The following is a 24,925-nucleotide window of genomic DNA, read 5'->3' on the forward strand; positions in this document are numbered from 1 at the left end:
ATTGTCTCTGAGAAGGTGATTGCTGGGACCCGATTGGCCAGAAGCTCAGGTGAAGCGCCTTTAAAACCAGACTGAGGAAGAAGAGGGAGAAAGGACAGCCTGGAGAGCAGTGTTACCAGTGGTCTGCCGAAAACTGATATCCACCAACTCAAAATATCCTTCCTGGATCTGGCCGAGTGAACTTTTATCGTCTTTCCACCTGCTTGCTGTCTCGTCACACAACACAACGGCTCTTTGGCCTTTATTCTTTATTCTGGTACTTGCTATCGTCTTTGTGACTGATTTATTGCTTTATTGTTGTGTGTGTGTGTATATATATACACACACGCACACATATAACTGCCAGTTGGGGAGGAGCAGGAGGGGGGTGAGCAGAGAGCCTGGAGAAACCTCAAATTGTCCGATGAGCGTATCCTTTCACAGGAAATCATGGATTAACGATTAATGAAAAGCCATCAGAACGGACTGCATTTGAATTATTCCGTCATTTTTATTAATAAAGGGATTAATAAGCAGCTCATGTATTTCTTTTTTTCATTCGTTTCATCACTTTGCTCTCTGTGAAATGTACATTTCTCCACTGTGACACTAATAAAGGCAAATCCAATCCAATCCAATTATTGACTCTGGATTGGTAGAGACTAATCATTTTGCTGAACAAACTGGGCAGAATTTGCAAACTGTTTTCATAGCCAGCATCAACGATACCATATAGAACTTAATTTAAAAAATGGTCTGAAAAATGAATGTTTTTCACCCCCCCCCCCCAAAAAATGTTGGGGAAGGGGTTACACCCCAGGCCACACCCCGATTTTTGCCAAGCTTGTGAAAATTGCGTGGGTGGTAGCTCTCAAACCCCTGCGTCGATTGACCCTAAATTTTGAGATTTTGTGTTTGTTCAATCACTATCAATAAGTACATCGAGTGTCATTTAGGTCAACATCCGCTTGGTTAAAACAACAAAATAATCCTGCAGGACCCTCAACATCTCCAGATTATACTTCTTAAATCGTTGATACACTATCGTGGATTGACAACAGCTGAACATTCATTTTGTTATCTCTATTAACGCTAAAGATGAATAATGAAGGTACTTACACTTTCATTTGTATTGAGTGAAAAAGTGATGTCTGATGTTCTGTCAAAAGGAATACTGCAATGTTAAACACAAAAATGGGGTTAGAGTTCTTCATGACGCCCAAGGTTTCTAAGGCAACTACAATATCTAGGATAAATACATGTACTAGCGTACTAACGTTTGCGAACTTGTCATGTGCACATCATAACAGGAATTGGCTAGCAGAGAAAAAGTTGCCATCATCCTATTTCCTTGACAAAACAAAGTTTCATTGACAAAAATACACGAATGTAGACCATTTCATTTGATGTCATTTTGACAAACAACCAAAAATAACCACGTGTCAAATCAATGGTGAGGATGTTCCGAGGATTGTCGTGTGGATGAAAATCACTTGGATCAGAATCGAGGGATCGAAACGACACGTGATGGAATACAGGTTGAATGAAGTGTTTGGATTGGATTTGGAATGAGGTACAACACATTCCCGACATTTTTCGGGGATAGGTGGCTCCCCTTGCCAGTGTATTCAGTAAGTGGGTCGGGTGGGGTGGGGTGGGCCTTTATTTCTTTTTATTTGTTATTGTTCCCAAAACAATTTTTGTCTGGACTTTCCTCGGGATGAAAACGGGTCTCGGACGGCAGCATTTTTATCCGCCCCCTTAGCCACTCCTTCCTTCCCCGATCTGAACCTAATACGAAAAGAAGGATTCCACGGAGATGATCAGCTTGGCGATACGGCTGCAGATGCATACACACCTGCGTTAGCAACACACTTGATACCGCCCCAATTTCATTGCCTTCAATGGAGTCCGATTCACTACGTCCAAGTGACTGACAGAGCGCTCACCTGGTCTGAGCTGTTGTATTGGTTAAAACAACAAAATAATCCCGCGGGAGCCTCAACTGGTTGTGTTGCAATCTCAGCCTCCATTGTTACGTCCGCTTCATTCACGACTTCTGAGATTTGTTGAACAGCTCTTTGAAATTTATGATTGGGAACGACATTTGTTTTTGAATGTATTTTTTTTTTTTTTCAGAGGGGCCAAACTGCTCTGATTCCTTCTTCGCGATGATGATCCGTCGTTGTGAAAAGCTTTCGAAGCTTACATTGACAAATCCACCCTTTACGAAATGCTCGTTTGGAGGCTTTTTCTCATTCAAATGCCCACAGTGAAACACCTCGACAACTAAATAATGTTTGCATCAAGAACTTTTGCACAAGAGTTTAGCAAATTATATCTCAGGTGTAAACACACACGCACGCACACATGGACTGTATAAGCACAAGTATGATCACGCACTTATATATATATATATATATATATATATAGCCAGTGTAGATAGGAAAACAAGGGATTTGCAAAATGTACGATCAGCATTCATTTTAATTGATTGACATCAGTCTATTACACAAAGTCTTTGACTTTACCCCCTATGTGTTTCATTTTCCATTAGTTCTATCCTGTCTTTAAGCATTAAAGCTCTTCTTTTCTTCACTCCATTTTTTTGGTAGCCATTTCAGCAATGCAACGTTGGCGCGGTATCTGATCCTAAGGTTGGGTTAGACTTTTGCCGAAGGTGTGTTTTAGTTGTCATGAATCTTGTTGCGAGGCAAGGGCTGAGAAAAACATTTCCTGTTACGCAACGGGAGCATTTGTTTTAGGGGGACAAGGGGATGTTTTCACCGACAGCATGCAGGTTTCGGTGTAGAGGAGTTTCACTGAATTTACTGCATGTCAATGAACAACTGCAAAGATGGGAAACTTCAATGAAATAACAGACTTGAAGGTGATCTATATTCAACAAACAATGTATGATGATGGAATGGGCACTTTCTCATGAGCCAGGAACGTTTTCAGTGTACCGGAGTGTTTTGACGGGTATGGTGACAAACACGAACAAAAGGTTTTACAACTACATATACTTAAAAAAAAAAAAAAAAAAAATCTAATTTCTGAAGATTACTGGGACAGCACACCATTGACTTCAAAGTGGTTCTTTACCATCTGCACATACGAAACGTATCATATAGAAACTGGTACGTGTTTTGGCTTCTAACAAAGACTGACGGGCGCAAATGCAACCAGCATTTTGCCAGCGCGCAGGGTTGTACGTATTACGATGCGATCATATGCTCGCCAGCTTTGAAACGTCTTCAGTGTCTTGTCCCAACAGTTTTATTCAATCACATTGATGCTTTTTTTTCAACGTGTACTCACTCCAAAACATCATCTGGATCAGCAAACTCTTCGTCATTGAAGCCAAACTGCTCAATAAAATTGGACGTCATTTGTTGCATCTGATAATCAGAAAATGCCTAGCAAAAGCCAAGATCAATATGGATTAATGACGTACTCTCTCGAGCAGGGGTCACCCACACGGTGCCTGCCGGCCTGTTTGAACATTGGGATGTTGGATGTTTCCAAAAAATGACAATATATAGACATCATGTATATGCTTCCTGGCGTATCAAATCACTGTTGACGTGTGTGACAATTTAGTCGTATGAGCTGTCATAATGATCATTCATTATTAATAACAAATGTGATCCGAAGTGCATTAACCTTTCCCATGTATCTGTACTTGAGAAGCTTTAAGCTTCAAAAAGGCTGGTAAGCCCTGCTCTCGAGCCAACACAAAGTGATCTAGTTTTTTACAGAATCAATTGATTGCACAAAGGCCACAGCCAATGTCAAATAACACAGTAAGATTTTGGTGTCAACATTATTTGCCCTGCAGTTTAAAGGACGACCGACATCACTTTTTTGTTTCCTAACTGACATCAGAAAAAACATTTTATAGCATCTAAAATACCCAAAACATGCAGCATGATATTTTTAGTCAAATACAAAACACCAAGAAAAATGACTCAAAGTGTGCTGAAACTGCAAAAAATTGAAACCGGAAGTGGCCAGTTTCAGAAGGTCCCGCCCCCTTGTTCGTGGTGTCACGCCAAGACATCTCGGCTTGCTCGAGAATCACAACAATGGCTTCAGATTGGGAGAAGATGCTTTCTTGTTACTCATCCAGTTATGAATAGGATTCAAATAGTTCTGAAGAGGAAAGCAGACATGTTTGCAATCGCAAAATGCACTGACGCCATGAAAGAACTGCTAGTGTGTCCTTTCTCGGTGAGGGGCGTTCCTTCCGTGACGTGATGTGAGGACTCGTCACCAACTCAAAAACGAGACTTCTGGAATATTCAGCGCGAGTCTTACAAGGTAAAATATAGCTATATATGCGGTGGACTCTTTGTGAAATACGCTCAGTAGAAGTCATTTGAAGCCATTTTACAAATGATGGACACAACTTGTCCGGTGGCGGCGGTTGTCCTTTAAGTAAAGCACCAGCGTCAAAACGAGTGTGAAGTTTAAAAGACAAGCCGAATTACAGAGTCAAACGAATGACACTACGAATTGTCAAGCTGCGGCCAGACGTTTGTCTAAAGTCATGAATCCAATACATATCTCGGGCCTTGTACCTTGGCCATTTGTTGGGCTGGACTGTTTAGCGTTAAGCTTGTCTTGCCGTTTCCTGTACTTATAATTATATGATAATTCTATTTCTTTTGGGTGGCTGTATTCTGAGTTTATCCCAAGGGGATGTCACACAACTAATTAATTGTCTTACAGTCATCGTACATGTCTTGCACCGCTCTGACATACTTTTCCGTCACTCCAGACTTCCTCATGCAATGCCACAGCTCTTCTCTGGGCACCCTGTCGTACGCATTCTCCGGATCTACAAAGACAATGCAATTCCCTCTGACCTTCTCTGTGCTTCTCCACATTCATTCATTCATTCATTCAACATTCTTGGAACAAACAGTGCATGTGCCATACTCTTTCTTTGGCATGAAACCATACTGATGTTCACAAATGCGCAATTCTCCTGGGAGTGTAGCTTCAACTACTCTTCGCCATAGTTTCATTGTGTGGCTCATCAACTTTATTCCTCTGTCGTTACTACAACTCTGCACATCTCCTTAAAAATGGGCACCAGTACACTTTGTCTCCATTCTTCAGACATCTGCTCACCATGGAAGATTGTTTAACAACCCAGTCAGAAAGACCACTGCCACCTCTCCAAGAGACTTCCATACCTCCATTGGTAAGCCATCAAGCTGGAGTGCCTTTCCAGCCTTCCGTCTGTGTAAGCTCTCAGTCGTACAGGAGTGGTCCATCGATGAGAAGGATTCTTCAACCGTCATCTGTACAAATTTCCAGCCTTCATCCTCTTCAGCGCCCTCCTCACTTCATCCTTGCTAATGCTTGCTACGTCTTGGTCCACAACAGTCACGTCTTCTACTCTTTGTTCCTTCTCATTTTCCTCATTCATCAATTCTTCAAAGTACTCTTTCCATCTTGCCATCACACAATTAGCACTTGTTAATACATTGCCATCTCTATCCTTCACTCATCCACAGACGATGTGCAAGAATGTGTTCACTCCAGTGCCAGGGTTTTTGTCATTTTGATCCATTACGTCAACATTCAATGCAGCGTAAGAAACCTTGAACTCTCTTCTTTCATCAGAAAAGCAAAGTTTGTTGATTTTATTTGCAATGGAAATTGGGGCGGCGATGCAAAAGGAAAATACTGCCCTTTCGCGGGAGGCAAAAAAACATTGCCAGAGGTCAGACCGCAGCTTGATTTGCACCCCACCGCAAGAAAAAACAAAACCCGAATAAATTGGAGAATGGCGCTCCACGTCATGCTTTTCAAATTCCCAAATATGGCAGTGAATGAGTTTATATATATTTGTTCTAAAAAGTCCAATTTAACTTTTATTAAAAAAAAACATGCGATTGGCTGGCAACCAATTCAGGGTGTCCCCCGCCTCGTGCCCGAAGACAGCTGAGATAGGCTACAGCAACCCCCACGACCCTAATGAGGAATAAGCGGTACGGATAATGAGATGAGAAAACAACAAAGTCAGTAAACAGATGAACGAGAATAATAACAGTTATCAACACTGACTATTGTATTATTGCATTGAACATTTTGTCCCATCTTTTCCTCGCTTTAAGTCACTACTTTTTCCCCAAACTTTGAACACTGTGGCTATTGATTGTGGTTTATTTATGGTTGTGACAATCATCAGGGCCATTAATTAATGTGTCTGTTCTTATTACATCTAATCAATGGAATTATAGAGGACATAATGGAGAAACGTGTCAGAGTCCGCCGTCACGTCGGATATTCATCAGCTATTTTAAAGCTCAGGATGGGGCTGGGACTGGGAGAGAGAGGTACTGTAGAGAGAGAGGAAGAGAGAGAGAGAGAGAGAGAGAGAGAGAGAGAGAGAGAGAGAGAGAGAGAGAGAGAGAGAGAGAGAGAGAGAGAGAGAGAGAGAGAGTGAAAAAAGATGACAGAGAGAGAGAGAGAGAGAGAAAAAAGATGACAGAGAGAGAGAGAGAGAGAGACGCACCTGTGGCTGTGAGGAGGAATTGACCGTTAAGACGGGGTCCATCTGTAGATTTATAATATTGATCAATAAAACAGAGACTGTATCTAATAATGTATGTACAATGTATATTAATGGTGAAATGTAGCTCTTGTTTTGCTACGCTACTTTTCAATCGTATCTAATGTGCCCCCACTTGTGAAGCACTGCTCTCACGCATAACGATTCCATTTGTAAATGTATTGACTGAAATGATGCAAATATAACATGTAAATTCGACTCCTCCTCTGCTTTACATTTGTCTGAACCAGAGAGCAGGCATGCACGGAAAGATGTCAGGGTGAAAAGGGCAGCAAACAACGTTGTGCCTGGTGCGCGGGGAACTTTGGCTTCAGGATAACTCAACTCGAAAGTCAGAGGGAAGCAGATTAGCATGTCTCCAATGACTTGATGTCATTCTACATTGGTGATTTTAAAGTGCAAGTCCTTACGGATTAGCTTCATCAATGCAAACAAAAAACAAAAAACACCCAGCTGTATTTCAACTAGGAAAACATTACAATTTGTGGTGCATTCTAACCTTTTATGCTACATTTCGTTTTCCCGAAACCTGAAGGAAAATGGCATCGCCGAAAACAAAGTACAGCAATCCCTCAGCTATCTCGGTTTCATGGGGACGAGTACGCCGAGATCCGCAAAGTAGGCTTTTTTTAGGGTCCGGTGCGCCTTATACAGTACTATATGGAAAAGGTTTTAAAACACACCATTCATTGAAGGTGCGCCTTATGATCCACTAGTGCAGAAAATACAGTACACTTTACATATTCCAGACTAAGACAATATCAGTGCACGTTTACTTAAAGGACAACCGACACCATTTTTTTTGTTTCCTAACTGACATCAGAAAAAAAACGTTTTATAGCATCTAAAATAGCCAAAACACGCAGGATGATATTTTTACGACTTCAAGTGTGCTGAAACTGCAAAAAAATGAAACCGGATGTGGCCAGTTTCAGAAGGTCCCGCCCCCTTGTTCGTGGCGTCACGCAAAGACGTCTTGCCTTGCTCTTGAATCAAAACAATGGTTTCAGATTCGGACAAGATGCTTTCTTGTTACGCATCCAGTTATGAATATGATTCACATAGTTCTGAATAGGAAAGCATATTTTTGCAATGGATTAAAGACGTTCTTCAGGTCATTTTGAGGCATCAAGACTGATGTGTAGCACCCCGCCAGAAGATGGCGCCAGAGCTCTGTTGATTTGTCTGCTTGGAATTTGTGTCAGCGAATATCAAATAGTTGTCTTGGTGCAACACACCATCGCGTTTTTGATGTGTTTTCCTTCTAATTTCGCCATCAACACGGATCAACAGACCAAACAAAGTCCCGCATAGTGCATTGTGTGTCCTTTCCTCTGTCAGCGGCGTTCCTTCCGTGACGTGACGTCAAAAACAAGACTTCCTGAATAATCAGCGCAAGCCTTAAAAGCTAAAACCTCGCTATATGCGGTGGAATCTTTGTCAAATACGCTCAGTAGAAGCCTGGGGCGTCGGTTGTCCTTTAAAACTTTAATCCTAGACGTTTACGTGGCAATCAACATTGGTCAGGATTGTCTTTATGCAGCTGTGAAAGTATAACCTCCATTCACCACCGGCGAGAGACTGGCCAGCTATTGGGCAGCACACACCCGATGTGTTTATGGGTGTGTTCACTTAGCAACTTTTACTTTGGTGTAGCTACCTACCTTCATAGAGCATTCACGTGCGTACAGTTACAGCGGTGTAGCCCCTGAAAACAGCTCGTACCTGAGCAAATGTAACCCTGCTCAGGGAGGTGGTTTGTGGAGCAGCGCCAATATAAAACGGGTCGTCTGAACCAATTAGGCCTGCAGTAGAATGGCTCGCTTCGCTACAGGAGTAGACTCACTCGCTACGCGCGACAAGAGTTGCTTACTGTTACAACTAGTTATATACACATGCAAAAAAACATCCTATGTTATTTCATTTCGACTTATTCTTATCAATTAGTAAGTCCAGCAGCGTGTTCGACCGGAAACGCATTCCTTGTGTGTTCTACATACTTGGCAATAAAGGTGATTCTGATTCTGATATACGTATGTAGTTTAGTTATTTGTATATGTTAGTTAGGAGACATGTACTCAGCTTATGTACTTAGTTAGTATCCAAACCTCAAACTATCAAGTTTCAGTCTAATAATAAATATTCATGATGGTATCTAGCAGATGATAGGTCCTTTCCAAAGTGACATCACTGCTGTTGTCCATATCTGTTTGGGATGAGCTCATCGAGAACTTCCTCTAGCCGCCTGATAAATAAATATTCGTTTTGTCTATCACCTTGCTTCCTGCTGATTTAATATTTAGACTACACACATGAAGAACTGAACCAGAAGAATAACATTTAATCCAACAATTACATACGGGTACTTCCGTTATCTTTCCTTCTGGGGAAGACTGGACTGTTTGAGAGTTGTTTGTGTTACAGCCATGTGAAAAACCTGAGTCATTAAAAAGAAATTATCAATACAGATATGTATTTTTTTTTTTTTGGGGGGGACGGACGTTATGCACCGAGGATGTGATAATCAAAGCGGGAAATAGCGAGGGATCACTGTGCAATAATTTAGTGAAAAAAGCGCAATGAACCGAGGGCACGAGAATCAAAGCACGAAATAGCAATAATCACATGATTGAAAGAAATAAAAAGAGAACATACATTGCGTACATTTATTGAAACTCAGCCAATGTAGTGATTAACGGCCAAACAAAGCCTTTTTTTTCTCTCAATTTTATGACGGATGAAGGACAGTGTTTTGTGTTGGGGAGCAGTAGGAAAGCTCCAAGAATGCTTGATGCTATTACGTATCTTGTTCACATCACAAACAAGCATTGCAGTGTGAGATTGAATATCAGCCATTAATATCACAAAATCATCAAATTTGACTTGAGGATATGTGCAATGACAACTTTTTGGACCTTCAAACTAAAAGGTCCCTGGTAACGTTTAACTGCAGAATACTCCCTCGCCTTCATGAGGTCCTTTGCTGCTTTTCTGCGACTAATGTAATATTGAGTGTATATTAACGTCTGACGACAACTGAAAAAACGCAACCATCAACGATTGACTTGTTTTTCTGTGTGACTGTGGTCTTTGTACATGTCTGCGTATATAGTGGAAAGTTAAATAATTTGTCGAAGAAGTCGAATCTTACTTGTTGTAGAGATGAGTCAGGATGAAAGCTGTTGTCTTTAAAGTTAACGTCATCATCATCAGTTGAGGATTGGATCTGGTGTGTGGTCACCTGTCAAAAACAAGAAGTGGCATTGATAAACAAGCGGTTTCCTACATAAAAAAAGTGACATCACTATTGGGGATTCATTACCGAAGCCTTCCATTTTCTATACTCAGTTATCACTGGCATGCTGCCATGAAAGAAACCTTTGTATCGTCTTCAGTATTTCTGGTGAAATGCACCGGGATGTTCAGACGCTCTTGCCATGACAGCACATTCACCTGCGATGGCCACAGAGCATCCATTTTCCAAGTCGCTTATTCTCATCGGGGTCAAGACGGAACCATCTTAGCTGTTTTTGGGCCGAGTCCACCCTTACGCGGTTGCCAGCCAATTGCAGGGCACACAGAGACAAACATCCATTCACACTCACGCTCACACCTATGGACATTTTAAAGGACAACCGACGCCTTCGGACAAGTTGTCCAGCGCATATAGCTATCTTTTACGTTTTAAGACTCGCGCTGAATATTCAGGAAGTCTTGTTTTTCAGTTGGTGACGATTCCTGACGTGACGTCACAGAAGGAACGCCCCTGACCGAGAAAAGGACACACAATGCATTTTGCGGTACTTTGTTTGGTCTGAAAACTTTGTGTTGATGGCGAAATTAGAAGGAAAACACATAAATAACGCCATGGTGAATGGTTGTGTGTTGCACCAAGACAACTATTTGATATTCGCTGACAGAAAAATCAGCCAATTTCCAATGGAGCTTTGGCGCCATCTTCTGCATTTTCTGGGTGCTACATTTCTGTCCTGATACCTCAAAATGAAAGCGAATAACATCTTTAATCGATTGCAAACATTTATGCTTTCCTCTTCAGAACTATTTGAATCATATTCATAAATGGATGCATAACATGAAAGCATCTTCTCGGAATCTGAAGCCACTGTTTTGATTCTCCAGCAATGCAAGACGTCTTGGCGTGACGTCACGGACTGGGGGCGGGACTTTCTGAAAATGCCCAATTCGCAGCTCAATTTTTTTGCAGATTCTGGACACTTGAAGTCATTTTTATTGGTGTTTTGCATGTGACTAAAAATATCAGCCTGTGTGTTTTGGCTATTTTAGATGCTATAAAACGTTTTTCTGATGTCAGTCAGGGAATAAAAAACTGGTGTCGGTTGTCCTTAAAGGTGATCCAATAACTTGCCATGTTAACCAAATGCGACACTAATCACACATCTGAAAATCACTATAAAGATGTTTGCAAATGATACAATTCAAAAGAGGCGCCCGGTAGTCAAGTGGTTTGCGCGTCGACTTCACAGTGCATAGGTCATGGATTCAATCGCTGCTGCTGCCTCCCTGCGTAGAGTTTGCATGTTCTCCCTGTTTCTTGCCACATTCCAAAAACAGGAATGACAGACTGATTGAACACACCGTATTGTCCTTCGGTGTGAGTGACAGAAGGAATTATTGTTAGTTTTCTGTGTGGCAACCGGTTCAGGGGTCCCCCACCTAATATCAAAAGACAGCTGGGAGAAGCTCCAGCACACGCCGTGACCCAAGAGAGGAATAAGTGCTTTGGAAGACGAATGAAGGAATGAACAATTCAAACGCGCCCTAGAGGAACATGGAGAGCGCATTAGTCGACACCTGTTAAAAAACACTTTATTCAGGAGAGCAAGTTGATTTGTTGCTGACCAACTCTTTCAAATAATTAGTGGAAATTGTGATCTTTAATATAATAATAATCCATTTAATTTCTAAGCGCCTTTCAAAACTCTCAAGGAGAGTTATCATGACTTGTCGCCTAACAGCCCCAGTGCATTGTATCTTCTTTTCATTTCGGCTTTTCCCAGGTAATTGAATACTGTTGAGGAATGGAGCCTTATTATTAGTACTATTAGTATCAGTCCCTCCCCGGAATATATTTGTTCAATCTCTTAAACAAAGAATATAGTGTTAGATTTGTATCCACATCACATTATGAGTGATCAACAACCCAAGCTATCTTCTTCTTTGTTCCCCACTACAAGAAGGTCCTTGAGCTCCCCTGACATGAAACTCGTCTCTGGGAATTTACGCACAACGGGGAAAATCTGGAGCCTCTTGAAAATGTCCCCATGTATTTTTGTTAATTCGACGCCTGGCACCGTGACGCGCTCGCAGCCCGGCAACGCTGTTGAGATCTGCAGCGCGTTTGCGATGCATTTGGGAGAATAAAGATTGGAGATGATCCTTCTTGTTTAGATCGAACAAGTAGGAGGTTCATTTGCCGGAGCACAGAGAGCAATCGCTTCTCTGAGCATTGTAAAAGAACTATTTTTTTTAATCGCTGTCAAAGGACCATATGTAGCGTCGTGGCTGCGTTTCCAGATCCGCTCAACATTCAGCATTATGCCTCATTTATATGAACAGAGAATATTAGCATCAGCATTGCACAAAATGAGGATAGAAAACAACCGTTTCTTAACAAAGGCGTACGACAATTTTGGCCAGTCAGCATCTCGCTGTTCGAGAGTGATGGACCGTGCGATGGCACCGGAGGGGGGGAGTGTCCACCGGCCAAAAAATACAGGAAATCAACAGCGTGAATAGACCACAAGGCTACGTACATTAACAGAGATAACTACACACTCATTTTTTTGAGGGAATGTTGGTTCAAAGCTGCACTTGACAAGAGCACCAACTGTGCTTCTGATAACTTACCAAGTCAACAGTGTTTCTCTTGTTTGTGTCAGCCAGCTGCCCAGATATGAAGGCCTCCCATTTTTCTCTGTCGTCAACTTTAAGTTCTGTCACACACAGTTAAATTCATCTTCATATATTTCACAGGTGAATATCACATACATTTATTTTCACACACACACATACAAACACACAGACACACACACACACACACACACGCACGTACAGGTGGGGGAGTACCCTGTTGTCAGCCAATCACAATATACATGTGTATATACAGTGGCTTGAAAAAGTATTCATACCCCTTTAAAGGACAATCGACATCACTTTTTTTGTTTCCTAACTCACATCAGAAAAATGTTTTATAGCATCTAAAATACCCAAGACACGCAGGCTGATATTTTTAGTCAAATGCAAAACACCAACAAAAATGACTTCAAGTGTCCAAAATCTCAAAAAAAAAAAAATTGAGCTGCGAATTGTGCATTTTCAGAAAGTCCAAAGCATGTTTATTATGTTTGTTAAAGTCATTCTAAGTGCCTTGCACGCTGGGTCCAAGAGGACAGTAATTTCATCTGTGCTCTATGTCATACATATTAGCATATTTGACAATAAAGCTGACTTTGACTTTGACAATTGGTAAATAGAAGGACATTCATACATGACTTTCATGTTTTTGTTGATTAAAAAAAAATAAAAATGTGACGTGCAAAAGTATTCAGCCGCCCTGTGTCAATACTTTGTAGAAGCCCCTCTCGCTGCAATTACAACTGCATGTTTCTACCAGCTTTGCACATCTAGAGATTGTAATTTTTGGCCCATTCTTCTTTGCAGAACAGCTCAAGCTCAGCAAGATAGACGGAGAGCATTTGTGAACAGCAGTTTTCAGATCTTGCCACCTATTTTCGATTGGATTTAGGTCTGGACTTTGACTGGGCCATTCTAACACAAGCATATGTTTTGTTTTAAACCATTCCATTGTAGTTCTGGCTTTATGTTCAGGGTCATTGTCCTGCTGGAAGGTGAACCTCTGCCCCATTTTCAAGTCTTTTGCAGATTCCATCAGGTTTTCTTCCAAGATTGTCCTGTATTTGGCTCCATCCATCTTCCCATCAACTCTGACCAGCTTGCTTGTCCCTGCTGAAGAAAAGCTGCCCCGCAACATGATGCTGCCACCACCATGTTTTGACAGTGGGGATGATGTGTTGAGAGTGACGTGCAGTGTTAGTTTTCCACCACACATAACGTTTTGCATTGAGGCTAAAAAGTTACACTTTGGTCTCATCTGACCAGAGCACCTTCTTCCACACGTTTGCTGTGTGGTAGGTTTGCAGTTGGCCCATACTCTTTCTATTGCTTGATAATGGATTGAACAGTGCTCCGTGAGATGTTCAAAGCTTGGGAAATCTTTTTATGATCTAACCCTGTTTGAAACTTCTCCACAACTTTATCCCTGACCTGTTTGGTGTGTCCATTGGACTTCAGGATGCTGTTCACTGACCAGTGTCCTCTTAGCAAACCTCTGAGGCCACCGCAGAACAGCTTTATTTACACTAAGGTTAGATTACGCAATGACGGACTCCATTTGATCATTAAATCAACAGCTGATCATTCAGCAACCTCTGAAGGCGACTGTTTGCACTCAGAGAAGAGGGGGCTGGATACTTTTGCACGCCATATTCTTCAGGGTCTTTATTTCTTTATTTGAAAGTCATGTATAATTTTCTGTTAAGGCAATTTGCTAGACAAACATTTTAAACATTGTTTTATTTTCTCAGACTTCAGTTTTTAAACATCCGATCAACAACATCACATACTGCCGCTCTTGACAAAAGCTCTCCCAAACAGCTCCTGGGCACCCACAGCCACACGGGTGGCCAAAGATGAAACTGACCAGCTGAAGTGTGCTTTCACGTGCCAGTCGTGATGCCACATACATCCTGAGCAGGCGTAAGTGACACATCATCAACAGGAAGAACCTGTTGGATGTCCTGAGCAGGCGTGTCTGACGGTCCGACGGAGCAAGTAACAGAAAACGCACATGAATGACGAAAGGTGAGTACAGCAACCATTTTCAGACGCCCAAAATGTTTTCTCCACAGTCCACACAACCCAGTGGAAACGGGGGGATAGCCACATCAGCAGGAGAGCCTGCTGCGCATGCCAACTCAGGAAAAGACTTATTGAATGCGATCCTCCACCCGAAGATCGTGGTGACATACAAAAATGTGTAGCCTACAGAAAACTGCAGATGTGATCTGCTTGGGCAAAACTGAAGCGGTTGCAGCAGCGGACGAAGCCGCGCTCACCGTGCTAAATGTTCAATACAAATGCCACATGAATTGGTGCCCATGCAGGACACATGCAAACAATGGCCTTTAAATTCAATAAGCAATGCTTGACAAATTGTGCGATGTAAATTGTTAATCTGCAATGTCATACATAATGCTTTTCTACTTTCATTTCTATCATAACTTTGCTGCTGTGAAATGTAACTTTCTCCACTGCGAGACTAATAAAGGCAAACCCAATCCAAGCCAGTAGATGAGTCGTGTTTTCCAAGAAAACATGTTGGCAAATTGAGACTTCTCATGTCTCAACAGAGGGGAGTGAAGAAAGTGTGTGCTCTCCGGAAAGGCAGATGCGCTAACCACGAACACTTACTAACAAACTAACACCTACTAACAATGATTTATTGCCTTTTTGTGAGAAAATGCATTGTGGACCCTTCGTGATGAGACAGACCTGGATCGGGAAAGAAACAGACCCAGGTAATGTGTGATGTGTAGAATAAAAACATCCTGTCAACATGTGACCTGCCGCAAGTCTCCTTTGCTCCCCAGACAGGACAAGAGGCTACGGCCTGGAGAGGATGTCCGAGGAGCCACACCAACGTGGGATGGGCAGTTCACGGAGCTGCTAACCATCTCCGGGAGCCACAAGGATCGTCTGGATTCGCCAGGATCGTGAAGGAGATTCCCGAACACGTCAAGGGAACATTGGAGCCACGTGGACCAATCACACACCCTTTTCCCGATCACCTGCTCATCCGTATCACATCTTGGAGTCTACTTACAAATAAATCTTACGGAACAAAATTGTTTCTCCTTGTCGTCCTGGAAAATCACCATCCAGGAAGCCAGGGTGCCATGTAGACTTGATTGATTTAGCAATTGACTATTGACATACTTATTGTTTCTATTTTGATTGTACATACAAGTTGTTTTATTTTGTGATTTTATTTTTCTTTTCTTCTTTTATTCACCTATAGTATAGGTCCTATACCAATGTTAAATATGTTCGTCGGGGGGGGAGAGTTTTTGAATGTTTTATTTCCTCAGACTTCTGTTTTTATACATCTGGTCAAAGATGTCATATTCTGCCACGCTGTACAAAAGCGCTCCCAAACAGCTCTCTTCCTCTCTCTTCTCTTCGCACCGACCATCCATGCGAGATGCGAGGTGCAGGCAGCTCCATCATCTGCCATCCCAAAGATTAAACCATATTTTTCCTGACCAGCTGTATCACCGTGTGGTACGGCGCCTGCACTGTGTCCTGCCGTAAGACTCTGCAGCGCAGAGTGAGGACAGCTGAGAAGATCATCTGTGTCTCTCCTCCCTCCCCCCAACCCCTTCAGGACATTTACAACACCCGCCTCACCCGCAGACCCATCAGGATCACTGGCGATCCCACCCACCCCTCCCACAGCCTCTTGAGCCTGCTGCCATAGGGTATGAGACTGCGGAGTCTCCGAGACAAGACCAGCAGGCTCAAGGACAGTTTCTGCCACCAGGCAGTCAGGAGACTCAACTCCCTCCCAGCCCTGCCCCCACCTCCCTGCCCCTTCCCACTGCCACATTAACTGAACTATGAGTACACGCTACATGCTGCACTATCATCCTGAACTCTATTTTTTGTTCCTTCTCGTTTTTTTTTCTGCAAGACCTCACTTCAACCCTATTTTGTTGTTTGGTTTTGCACTACTACATTACATCACTTTCCATACGACACTACCTCACTTTACATTCAGAAATTACATGTATTGTCTGTTGTCAATTGTATGTCTTTTTAGTCAGAGTATAAGTGCCTTGCACGTTGGGTCCAAGAGGACATTCATTTCATCTGTCATGCATATTAGCATATTTGACAATAAAGCTGACTTTGACCTTTGTTCTTACTTTTGATTCCTGCTTCATTAATTAATGGCCTTAATAATTTCTATCTACTTCACAATTGTGGACCGCTTTGTGTTGGTCTTTCACATAAAATGCCAATTACATATATTCATGTTTGTGGTCAGAATCTGACAAAATGTGCCAAAGTTCAAGGGGTATGAATACTTTTTCAAGCCACTGTATCCATCCATCCATTATCTGTTCCGCTTATTCCTCATTAGAGTCTGTGGGATGCTGGAGCCTGTCCCAGCGGTCTTCAGGCACTGCGCAGGGGACACCCTGAATTGGTTGCTAGTCAATTGCAGGGGACACAGAGACAAACAACCAACTCTCACATCTAGGGACAATTTATGAGTGTCCCAGGCAATCAGCCTGCCATGCATATTTTTGGAATGTGGGAGGAAACCGGACAACCCCGGAGAAAACCCACGCAGGCCCGGGAAAACATGCAAACTCCACATAGGGACGCCGGACCGGGACACGGCCTCTGCAGGGTGAAGCCGGCGTGCTAGCCACTCAACTACCGCCCCGCCATGTGTATAGATTAAAACAAAACAAAAAAAAAAATCACCTGTGGTGTGCCAAATGGTTTCAGTTTAACGTGAGCACTTTGTGACCTGGATTCTCTTTCTTGATGATCATCAGGATATTCGTATGTATGAGGGCGTTGCTGACCTCTGGTCCCCCTTTCTAAAAACAGGGACCACTACCTCTGTCTGTAAGGTCTGAGTCGTACAGGAGTGGTCCATCAATGAAAAGTGGTCTTCAGCTGCCATCTGTACTTCTTTGAATGTTTCGGACGTTTTGCTCCTCATCAGTGAACTAAAGTTGTGCTGTTAGCTCTGGCCCTATATACGTATATCCCTATTATATACTGTATGTTCACTCACCGACACAATGGATTACAAACTGTTGTGGAAGAAACACTGTATCCACCAGGACTGGCGTTGTTTTTCCACCAACAAACCATAGATTAATTCTGACATAAAGGCCCTCCCGAAGGAAAATAAAAGGGCTTTTGTGTCGGGGAACAGAGAGGAGCTGAATGCCATGTAGAGAAAGATCAGACAGGGGAAAAGTCCTACAGGATGAAAATGGAGGAGGAGCTGCAAGCCAACAATGTCGCTGGCGTCTGGAAGCTCCTGAAAAACATGCCAGGCCACAAAAGCCCAGTGACATTGAATGAGAAAGACATGGTTTGACAAGACGTCTGTAACCTCCGGCCCACCGTCAACTCCACCTGGAGCTGCACCTGCACCCACTCATACCGTGGACTGCCACTCCCTGCCCCTTCTCACGACCAGTTTCCAGCAACAAACCACTGTCCTCTCAACCGACGCCTCGTTTGGCAAAACATCATTTTCTACTTTCTAATTTTCTAAGCGTTAAAACTACACAAAATAGACCTTCTTTTATGTATAATAAATGTGCTCTGGTATTATAATTAAAGAAATAAACTGGACTGTATAATAAAGTTGTTTTATTGACCTTTGTGATGGTCGTTGATGGCTTGATGGAATGGAGTGGCCGCTTTCATCAGCATTAAACACTTGATGAGGAACGTAGCCTTCTTCTTTCAGAATCAGAAAACCTTTATTCGTCCCACAATGGGGAAATTCGCAGTCCACGGCAGCAATTTCACCATTTGAGGAATGATGCCTTGGAGGTGCTTTCTCTGTGATCATTTTGCCGAGATCCTCAGCACCTCCTCCAGTGTTCTGTTTAGCTGCGTTGATAGCTTTTTGCATCAAGTGTACAGATTATTTGAGGAGCCTGATTGATGGGATATTTTTACCTTCCAGTAAATCAAACCAATCCAGTCTATCAAAGTTGATATGAGTCCAAATGTCACTGTTTTCTATCCATTTTCGTTTCTTTTTGTTTAACTTTTGCTTTTTGTTTCAAGCTTTGTCGTTTTCCTTTCGTGTGTGTGTGTGTGTGTGTGTGTGTGTGTTTTTTTTTTTCTCACTTTCTCTGTCGTCTGCCTGTCTCTTTAATGTTTAAGGGTTCGTAAACCGAGGTATCACTGTACTTGCCAGGGACACAAGCCAGTGTCTTATTGTGCCGGTCCCAAGCCCGGATAAATACAGAGGGTTGTGTCAGGAAGGGCATCCGACGTCAATTTTTTGCCAAAACATATATGCGAATCAAACCTCTGAATCTCATACCGGATCGGTCGAGGCCCAGGTTAACAACGACCACCATTGGCACTGTTGACCTTCAGGGTGGGGTGGAAAAAAACGGACTACTGTTGGTCGAAGAAGGAGAGGAGGAAGGTGTGCCCGGAGGAAAAGAGAGAAATGGAACGCCAACATGATAGAACTAAGAGTAGGTACTTTGCAAAGCAGAGATGAAGGTAGCTGGTGTGAGAGAAGAGGATGCACGAAACCGGGTTAGATGGAGGACATTGATTCGCTGTGGTAACCCCTGAAGGGAAAAGCCCAAAGGAAAAGAAGAAGACTATGTATCGTTCAGTTCTTTATGAAACATTCTTGCACAGTTATACATTTCAGTCCTCAGACATTTCTATTACACTTAGAATACGTTGGTTTTATCTTTTTAGCCCAGGCCTCACCCTCTTTCAAATTGCTGCTATGGATTGCAAATTTCCCCATTGTGGAACTATTAATGGCTTTCTGATTCTAATCGACAGAGTCTGCGGTGGCAGACCTCTGCTTTGAAAGGGCCCTGCTCTTTGCAGTTTTGGGGAGCAGTAAGCTAATCTAATTACTTATTTTCTCCTGTCTTATTATGTCTATGACTGGTCTGATTGCCCCACATTAGCAGAGGTCTGACACCGCCACCCCTGACCATTAGGGATATACAGTAAAGTCTCGTTATATCGATATCGGATACATCGATAGTCCCGGTTATATCGATACTATTTCTATATATGCAAACAGGGTCGGATATATATATATATCGATATATATATATATATATATATATATATATATATATATATATATATATATATATATCTAGGGCCAGAGCTACCAGCACAACTTGAGTTCACTGATGAAGCTTTTCGGATGAGGAGCGAAACGTCCGACACCTTGAAAGAAGTATAGATGACGGCTGAAGAAACCTTTTCATCACTGTTGCAGAGGTATGTCAACCAGGACAGCCTGACAACATACAGAACTTTGAGGAATTTTGGGCAGATCCACCCCTGGGGCTTTGCCAGCAAGAAGCTTTTTCACCACATGGGTGACGTCGACCCCAGAGATTGGAGAGCCTACCTGAGAGATTTTGCTTCCTGTCAGGAATGCCTGTTGTTGGAATTGAGGAAGTATTATCCCCACTGATTGACAATGGCACGAGTTGAGGTCAGCAGCGCCCCATCCCCACCGTGTTAAGAGTGAAAATATCATTTCACTGTGCATTTGAGAATTCTACATGCACAGAACAAATGATTAGGATTTTTTTACTTTTAAAACTTAACACTAATGTGATGCTGATGTAGTGTGTTCTTACCAGCAATGAGCTGTTGTATCTGTAATCCGTTAGGGCCTTTGTCGCAGTTATAAAGTATCGAATTCGCAATTCTAGTGAGGTGACCCATGTGACCTCGCCGCCGACCACCTTCTTGCCTAAAAAAGAAAGAAAAAGCCCTTATAAATCTTGAGCAAGCAGAGCACTCAAAAGTAAACCAGCTTTTCGACCTTCAATTTTGAACTTTTACTTCAACAAAGAAAGCAAGAGAGGAAGCAAGAAAGAAAAAGCAAGAAAGAAAGAAAGCAGGAAAGCAAGAAAGCAAGAAAGCAAGAAAGACAGCAAGATAATAGAAACTTCTCCCCTTGATTTAATTTAACAAAGGTACCTCAAAATAAATACACAAATAAATAAAATGGTTTCAACATTTAGCTTGGAGCAGACGTGCACATTTCACCATGACGTCTCTGATCCACTGGTGAAAAGGACGCTATGATCCTGCAGAAAAGTGCTTCAAATTGAATGACTGTCTTTTGTGTCATGTGATTTATTTATTTTATTTTTGTTGTTGTTTTGACCTGAAGATGGCGCGAGTGGCTGCCTTTACAGCAGCTCCTGTAGTTTTGTTTTTCCACTTCTTTTCCTTTTATAACGTTGCTGCTGTGAAATGTACATTTCTCCACTAATAAAGGCTCATCTCATCTAATCTAATTAAACCAACAATACTCACTGTTCCTTGTCATTCGTGCTCCAAGCATCAACAATTCTCTGGATGAAATGGCACGTTTGAAACAACTGTTGGAGGGAATTCAAAGAAAAATAGTTAATTCATTAATTCAAGCATTTGCATACACATAAGCATACACATACACATAAGCATACACACACACACATATACATATATATATACACACACACACACACACACACACACACACACACGCACACACACACACACACACACACACACACACAGTGAGACCTCAACTTACGAACGCCTTATAATATGAACTTTTCATCATATGAACATCAAATTCATGAAAATTAAGCCTTATAATAAGCACTATTTTCATATCACACACCCACCACGGCCAGTCCATCAAGCACACGACCTTCGGATCTGGCGGAGTGATCTTGGGCGGAAGCACACGACCGAACAGCGCTCCAGCCGGCGCTACTTTCCATACCCCTTCTCATTGAATGCACACGTCGATCGCCTCCTTGGAGCTTTTTGCTGATAATTTGACTATGATGGGACCGTAAAATAAACACCACAGGCTCGTGTTCAGCCTCAGTTCAAATGTGGTGCGTTACTATGAATAAATTGAAGAAACTACCAGCCGTACACGTCTACTCTGCTGTGTTTATTTGTCATCCAAGACTTGGGGTGCGTTCAGGTTCGAGAATAGCGCACGACTTCTTATGACTCTAGGCCAGGGGTCAGGAACCTATGGCTCACGAGCCATATATGGACGGCTCTTTTGATGATTGCATATGGCTCGCCGATAAAACTAAATACATATTGTCGTTTTTTTCGCCGTTCATTTCTGGTTGGGGCTGCAGTTGGCGGAAAGCTCAATTTTGATTGGATGACACTGAGCTAGAATGGCCAAAAGCGCCATTTTGATTGGATGATAGTGGCCGTCATGTCGAAACAGGTAAACACCCCTTTAAATGAGCCCAACTAGTGCACTTCAGCGTGAATGCACCGGAGCATTAGAGGAGAGAAAATGTTCTGATTCTAATTTGCAATGAAACATTCAAATATCAGTGACATTTTAACAAGCCCCGTGTTAACGTTAGCATCGACATACTTCGATTGCAGATAGCAAGTGTGGAAGCTTATGAGCCGTGTGCAGGCTAGCTAGCAGTAACTTCGCCTCTGGACCGGCAAATTGAATTTCATTTCGATCGTTTGCCTGGATTTTTACCAATCACGAGGAACGGAAAATTATTCATGTTAACGGTGAGTACTATCACAAAGTTATTTGAAATAATGCATTCTGACATTTTGTTGAAAAGTGGCCGCGCGTGCGCGCGTGTGTGTGCGCGCGCGCACGCGAGCGTTTGTATGTGGCTCTCACTGAAAAACATTTCTAAATATTTTACTTTTATGGCTCTCTTAGTCAAAAGGTTCCCGACCCCTGCTCTAGGCTGTTTGGAAAGCATTGTCTAACTGAATGAGCGATGACAAACACTTGCCAACGTATACGCAGTATGATATTTTTTGTCAAATGCAAAACAAAAAGTGTCCAAAATCTGCAAAAAAATTGAGCTGCGAATTGGGCATTTGCAGAAAGTCCCGCCCCCAGTCTGTGACGTCACGCCAAGACGTCTTGCATTGCTGGAGAATCAACCAATGGCTTCAGATTCGGAGAATATGCTTTCTTCTTACTCATCCAGTTATGAATATGATTCAAATAGTTCTGAAGAGGAAAGCATACATGTTTGCAATTGATTAAAGAAGTTCTTCCAGGTCATTTTGAGGCGTCTGGACTGATGTGTAGCACCCAGAAAATGCAGAAGATGGCGCCAAAGCACCGTTGGAAATGGGCTGATTTGTCTGCTGGGAATTTGTGCCAGCGAATATCAAATAATTGTCTTGGTGCAACGCACAACGATTCACCATCGGGTTATTGATGTGTTTTCCTTCTAATTTCGCCATCAGCACGGATCAACACAAGTTTTCAGACCAAACAATGTACCCAAAATGCATTGAGGTGATTCAAGGTATGTCCTTTCTCGGTCAGGGGCGTTCCTTCCCTGACGTCAGGTCAGGCATCGTCACCAACTCGAAAACAAGACTTCCTGAATATTCAGCGCGAGTCTTAAAAGGTAAAATATAGCTCTGTGCGCTGGAATCTTTGTCAAATACGCTCAGTAGAAGTCATTTCAAGCCATTTTACAAATTATGGACACAACTTGTCCGGAGACATCGGTTGTCCTTTAAGTCCACCGCAGGGCATATAACCCAACCTTGCAAGACAGTAGCTCAGTGTATAATGCATTTGAATCTTACATGTCTGACAAGGATGCTCTCTCTTGCATTTTCTTGTTGTGTGTCAAGCTCGACTTCAGAGGCAAAAGGTGGCATGACCAAGATGACAGCTGTACAGATTTCCACCTGGATGTGGAGAAAGTTGTTCCAGATGTATCTGAAATACATGTCCTATGAAAAATAACACATAGTTATCACCCAATTGAGTTTCATATTGTTTGTATTTACATATTTATGTGTATGATTTGGATGCAGCTCAGTTTCGCTGCCCTTATTTTCAAGCTGTGTGTCTTGTGAATACATTGGATGTTTGCACCGTTGCTCAAAGGAAAGAAATGTAATTTGTGCTCAATGTTGTACATCAAACATATTTGACAATAAAGCTGACTGGTCTTGACGTGTTTTCCTGACATGATCCAACATTTCATTCCACAAGCATTTTTAAGGTTGCATTTGAAAAGAAAATTATAATTGTCATGCAAAGACTGAAAAAAAAAGGTTTTAATAGGGACTGCAAATGACACGGCAACATAATTAAGGATCATAATCAAAGGATCAAGTGTCAAAATGACTTCATCACCGTAACAAATGATTGTCGGGGCCTCATTGCTTTGATTGAGTCTGTTTGATTGATAAATACAGTAGTATCAGCCACATTTTCCTCAAATTGTACCCTTGGATTTTCCATGTTTTTTTGTTTTAAATACTCTTTACGATTCCCCCAGATTTTTGGCAAGGCCACTTTGGATTTAAATTACAGTGCTGGTGTGTGTGTGACATTCTTGTTATGGTGCCAAAATAAACATTATGACCATTGATGGAACTTAAGCCAAAAGACTTTTCCCAAAATGTTGGTGATTATCGGCTTTTGTTTTGAGTTCTACTGAGCCAAGTGGAAGGCAAACAGAAGATGCAAAGGAGAGAAATGTCAAGAAGCCAACAGTGTTTCTTCTATGCCCTGCCTGGGAACATGACCAAAACTTGATCGTGGTGAAGATCACCAAGAGGCTACCAGTGGAACAGAAGGTAGACCAAACAAGGACTATGACATTTTCCTCGAAAACAGTGCTTCGCAAATAGTGCGGTGCACTCATCGGCAAGCTCTGCAGAGGCCTGATAATAGCCCTGATTATTTGAATTGGATGTGTTCGAGCAGGGGCAGTGGCTCTCGGGAATTGGAGTTTGAGACCCCTGATTTACAGTGTGTACAGTGTTGCTCCAGCTGTGGAAGTACATTCCAATTGAAGTTGAGTTGAAATTGGGATACTCACAAGTATTACTCCCAGGGTGTTGAGGTGAATGAGCTCTTGATTGATCGAGGGAGTGTTGGTTTGCAACAGACTAACCACAAGTCTGACCACATGGAGCCTTGCGTTACCCACAGGAGGATCAAGCACCCCCCATGTTGTCCTCATCATCTCGTTCTATTTGAGAGAGCACAAACTATTGACTCGGATATAAAAGCATGTGAAAAAAAATATATGAAGCCTGTATCAGTAAGCATTAATCGCCCAGGGTTATTTTTCTTTTCTCTGAAGAACTGTCACGTTCCGAACGAGGCGCAGAAAGTCTCGCCTCGTAGGAACAAAATAATTTGCGGGATGCCCAAAGTAGTCGACAGAGACAGGTGTTCCGTACGAGTGTTTTCATGTGGTAAAGTACCGAGCAAACAAAAAAAAAAAACTAAGGGCGCTGGTCCAACAAACGAGGACCAGGAGAAATACTAATGAATAAAGGCCGAAATGAGAGTAGGGGCGCAAGGGGAGTACCAACCCTTGTACTCAACAAACGGAATGGAAGGACGTTAACACATAAGTGCACCGAGTAAGTACTCAGAATAGTGAATGACAACTAGCGAACCGGGTCTCGCAAACACATCCG

The 24,925-nt window shown here is 42.3% G+C and overlaps 1 protein-coding gene across 6 annotated transcripts in view; it reads right to left on the reverse strand.

Annotated features, from left to right (window-relative positions):
- ppp6r3 (protein phosphatase 6, regulatory subunit 3) overlaps positions 1-24,925 on the reverse strand; it is a 70,379-nt gene that overhangs the window by 20,086 nt on the left and 25,368 nt on the right. For 4 of the 6 annotated variants that reach the window (XM_088995756.1, XM_088995755.1, XM_088995753.1 and 1 more), the window contains exons 10-17: positions 24,316-24,468; positions 23,066-23,215; positions 20,777-20,841; positions 20,089-20,204; positions 12,458-12,543; positions 9,720-9,809; positions 3,301-3,398; positions 1,099-1,153 (exon numbers count right to left, since the gene is read on the reverse strand). In XM_088995756.1, coding sequence (XP_088851882.1) covers positions 1,099-1,153; positions 3,301-3,398; positions 9,720-9,809; positions 12,458-12,543; positions 20,089-20,204; positions 20,777-20,841; positions 23,066-23,215; positions 24,316-24,468 — 813 coding nt within the window. The remainder of the gene's footprint in view (positions 1-1,098; positions 1,154-3,300; positions 3,399-9,719; positions 9,810-12,457; positions 12,544-20,088; positions 20,205-20,776; positions 20,842-23,065; positions 23,216-24,315; positions 24,469-24,925) is intronic. The other 2 variants (XM_088995759.1, XM_088995757.1) reach the window with 2 other exon arrangements.

This window comes from Hippocampus bargibanti, linkage group LG05, assembly GCF_051943395.1.
Source record: "Hippocampus bargibanti isolate YZ-2025 linkage group LG05, ASM5194339v1, whole genome shotgun sequence".
Lineage (NCBI taxonomy): Eukaryota > Metazoa > Chordata > Actinopteri > Syngnathiformes > Syngnathidae > Hippocampus > Hippocampus bargibanti.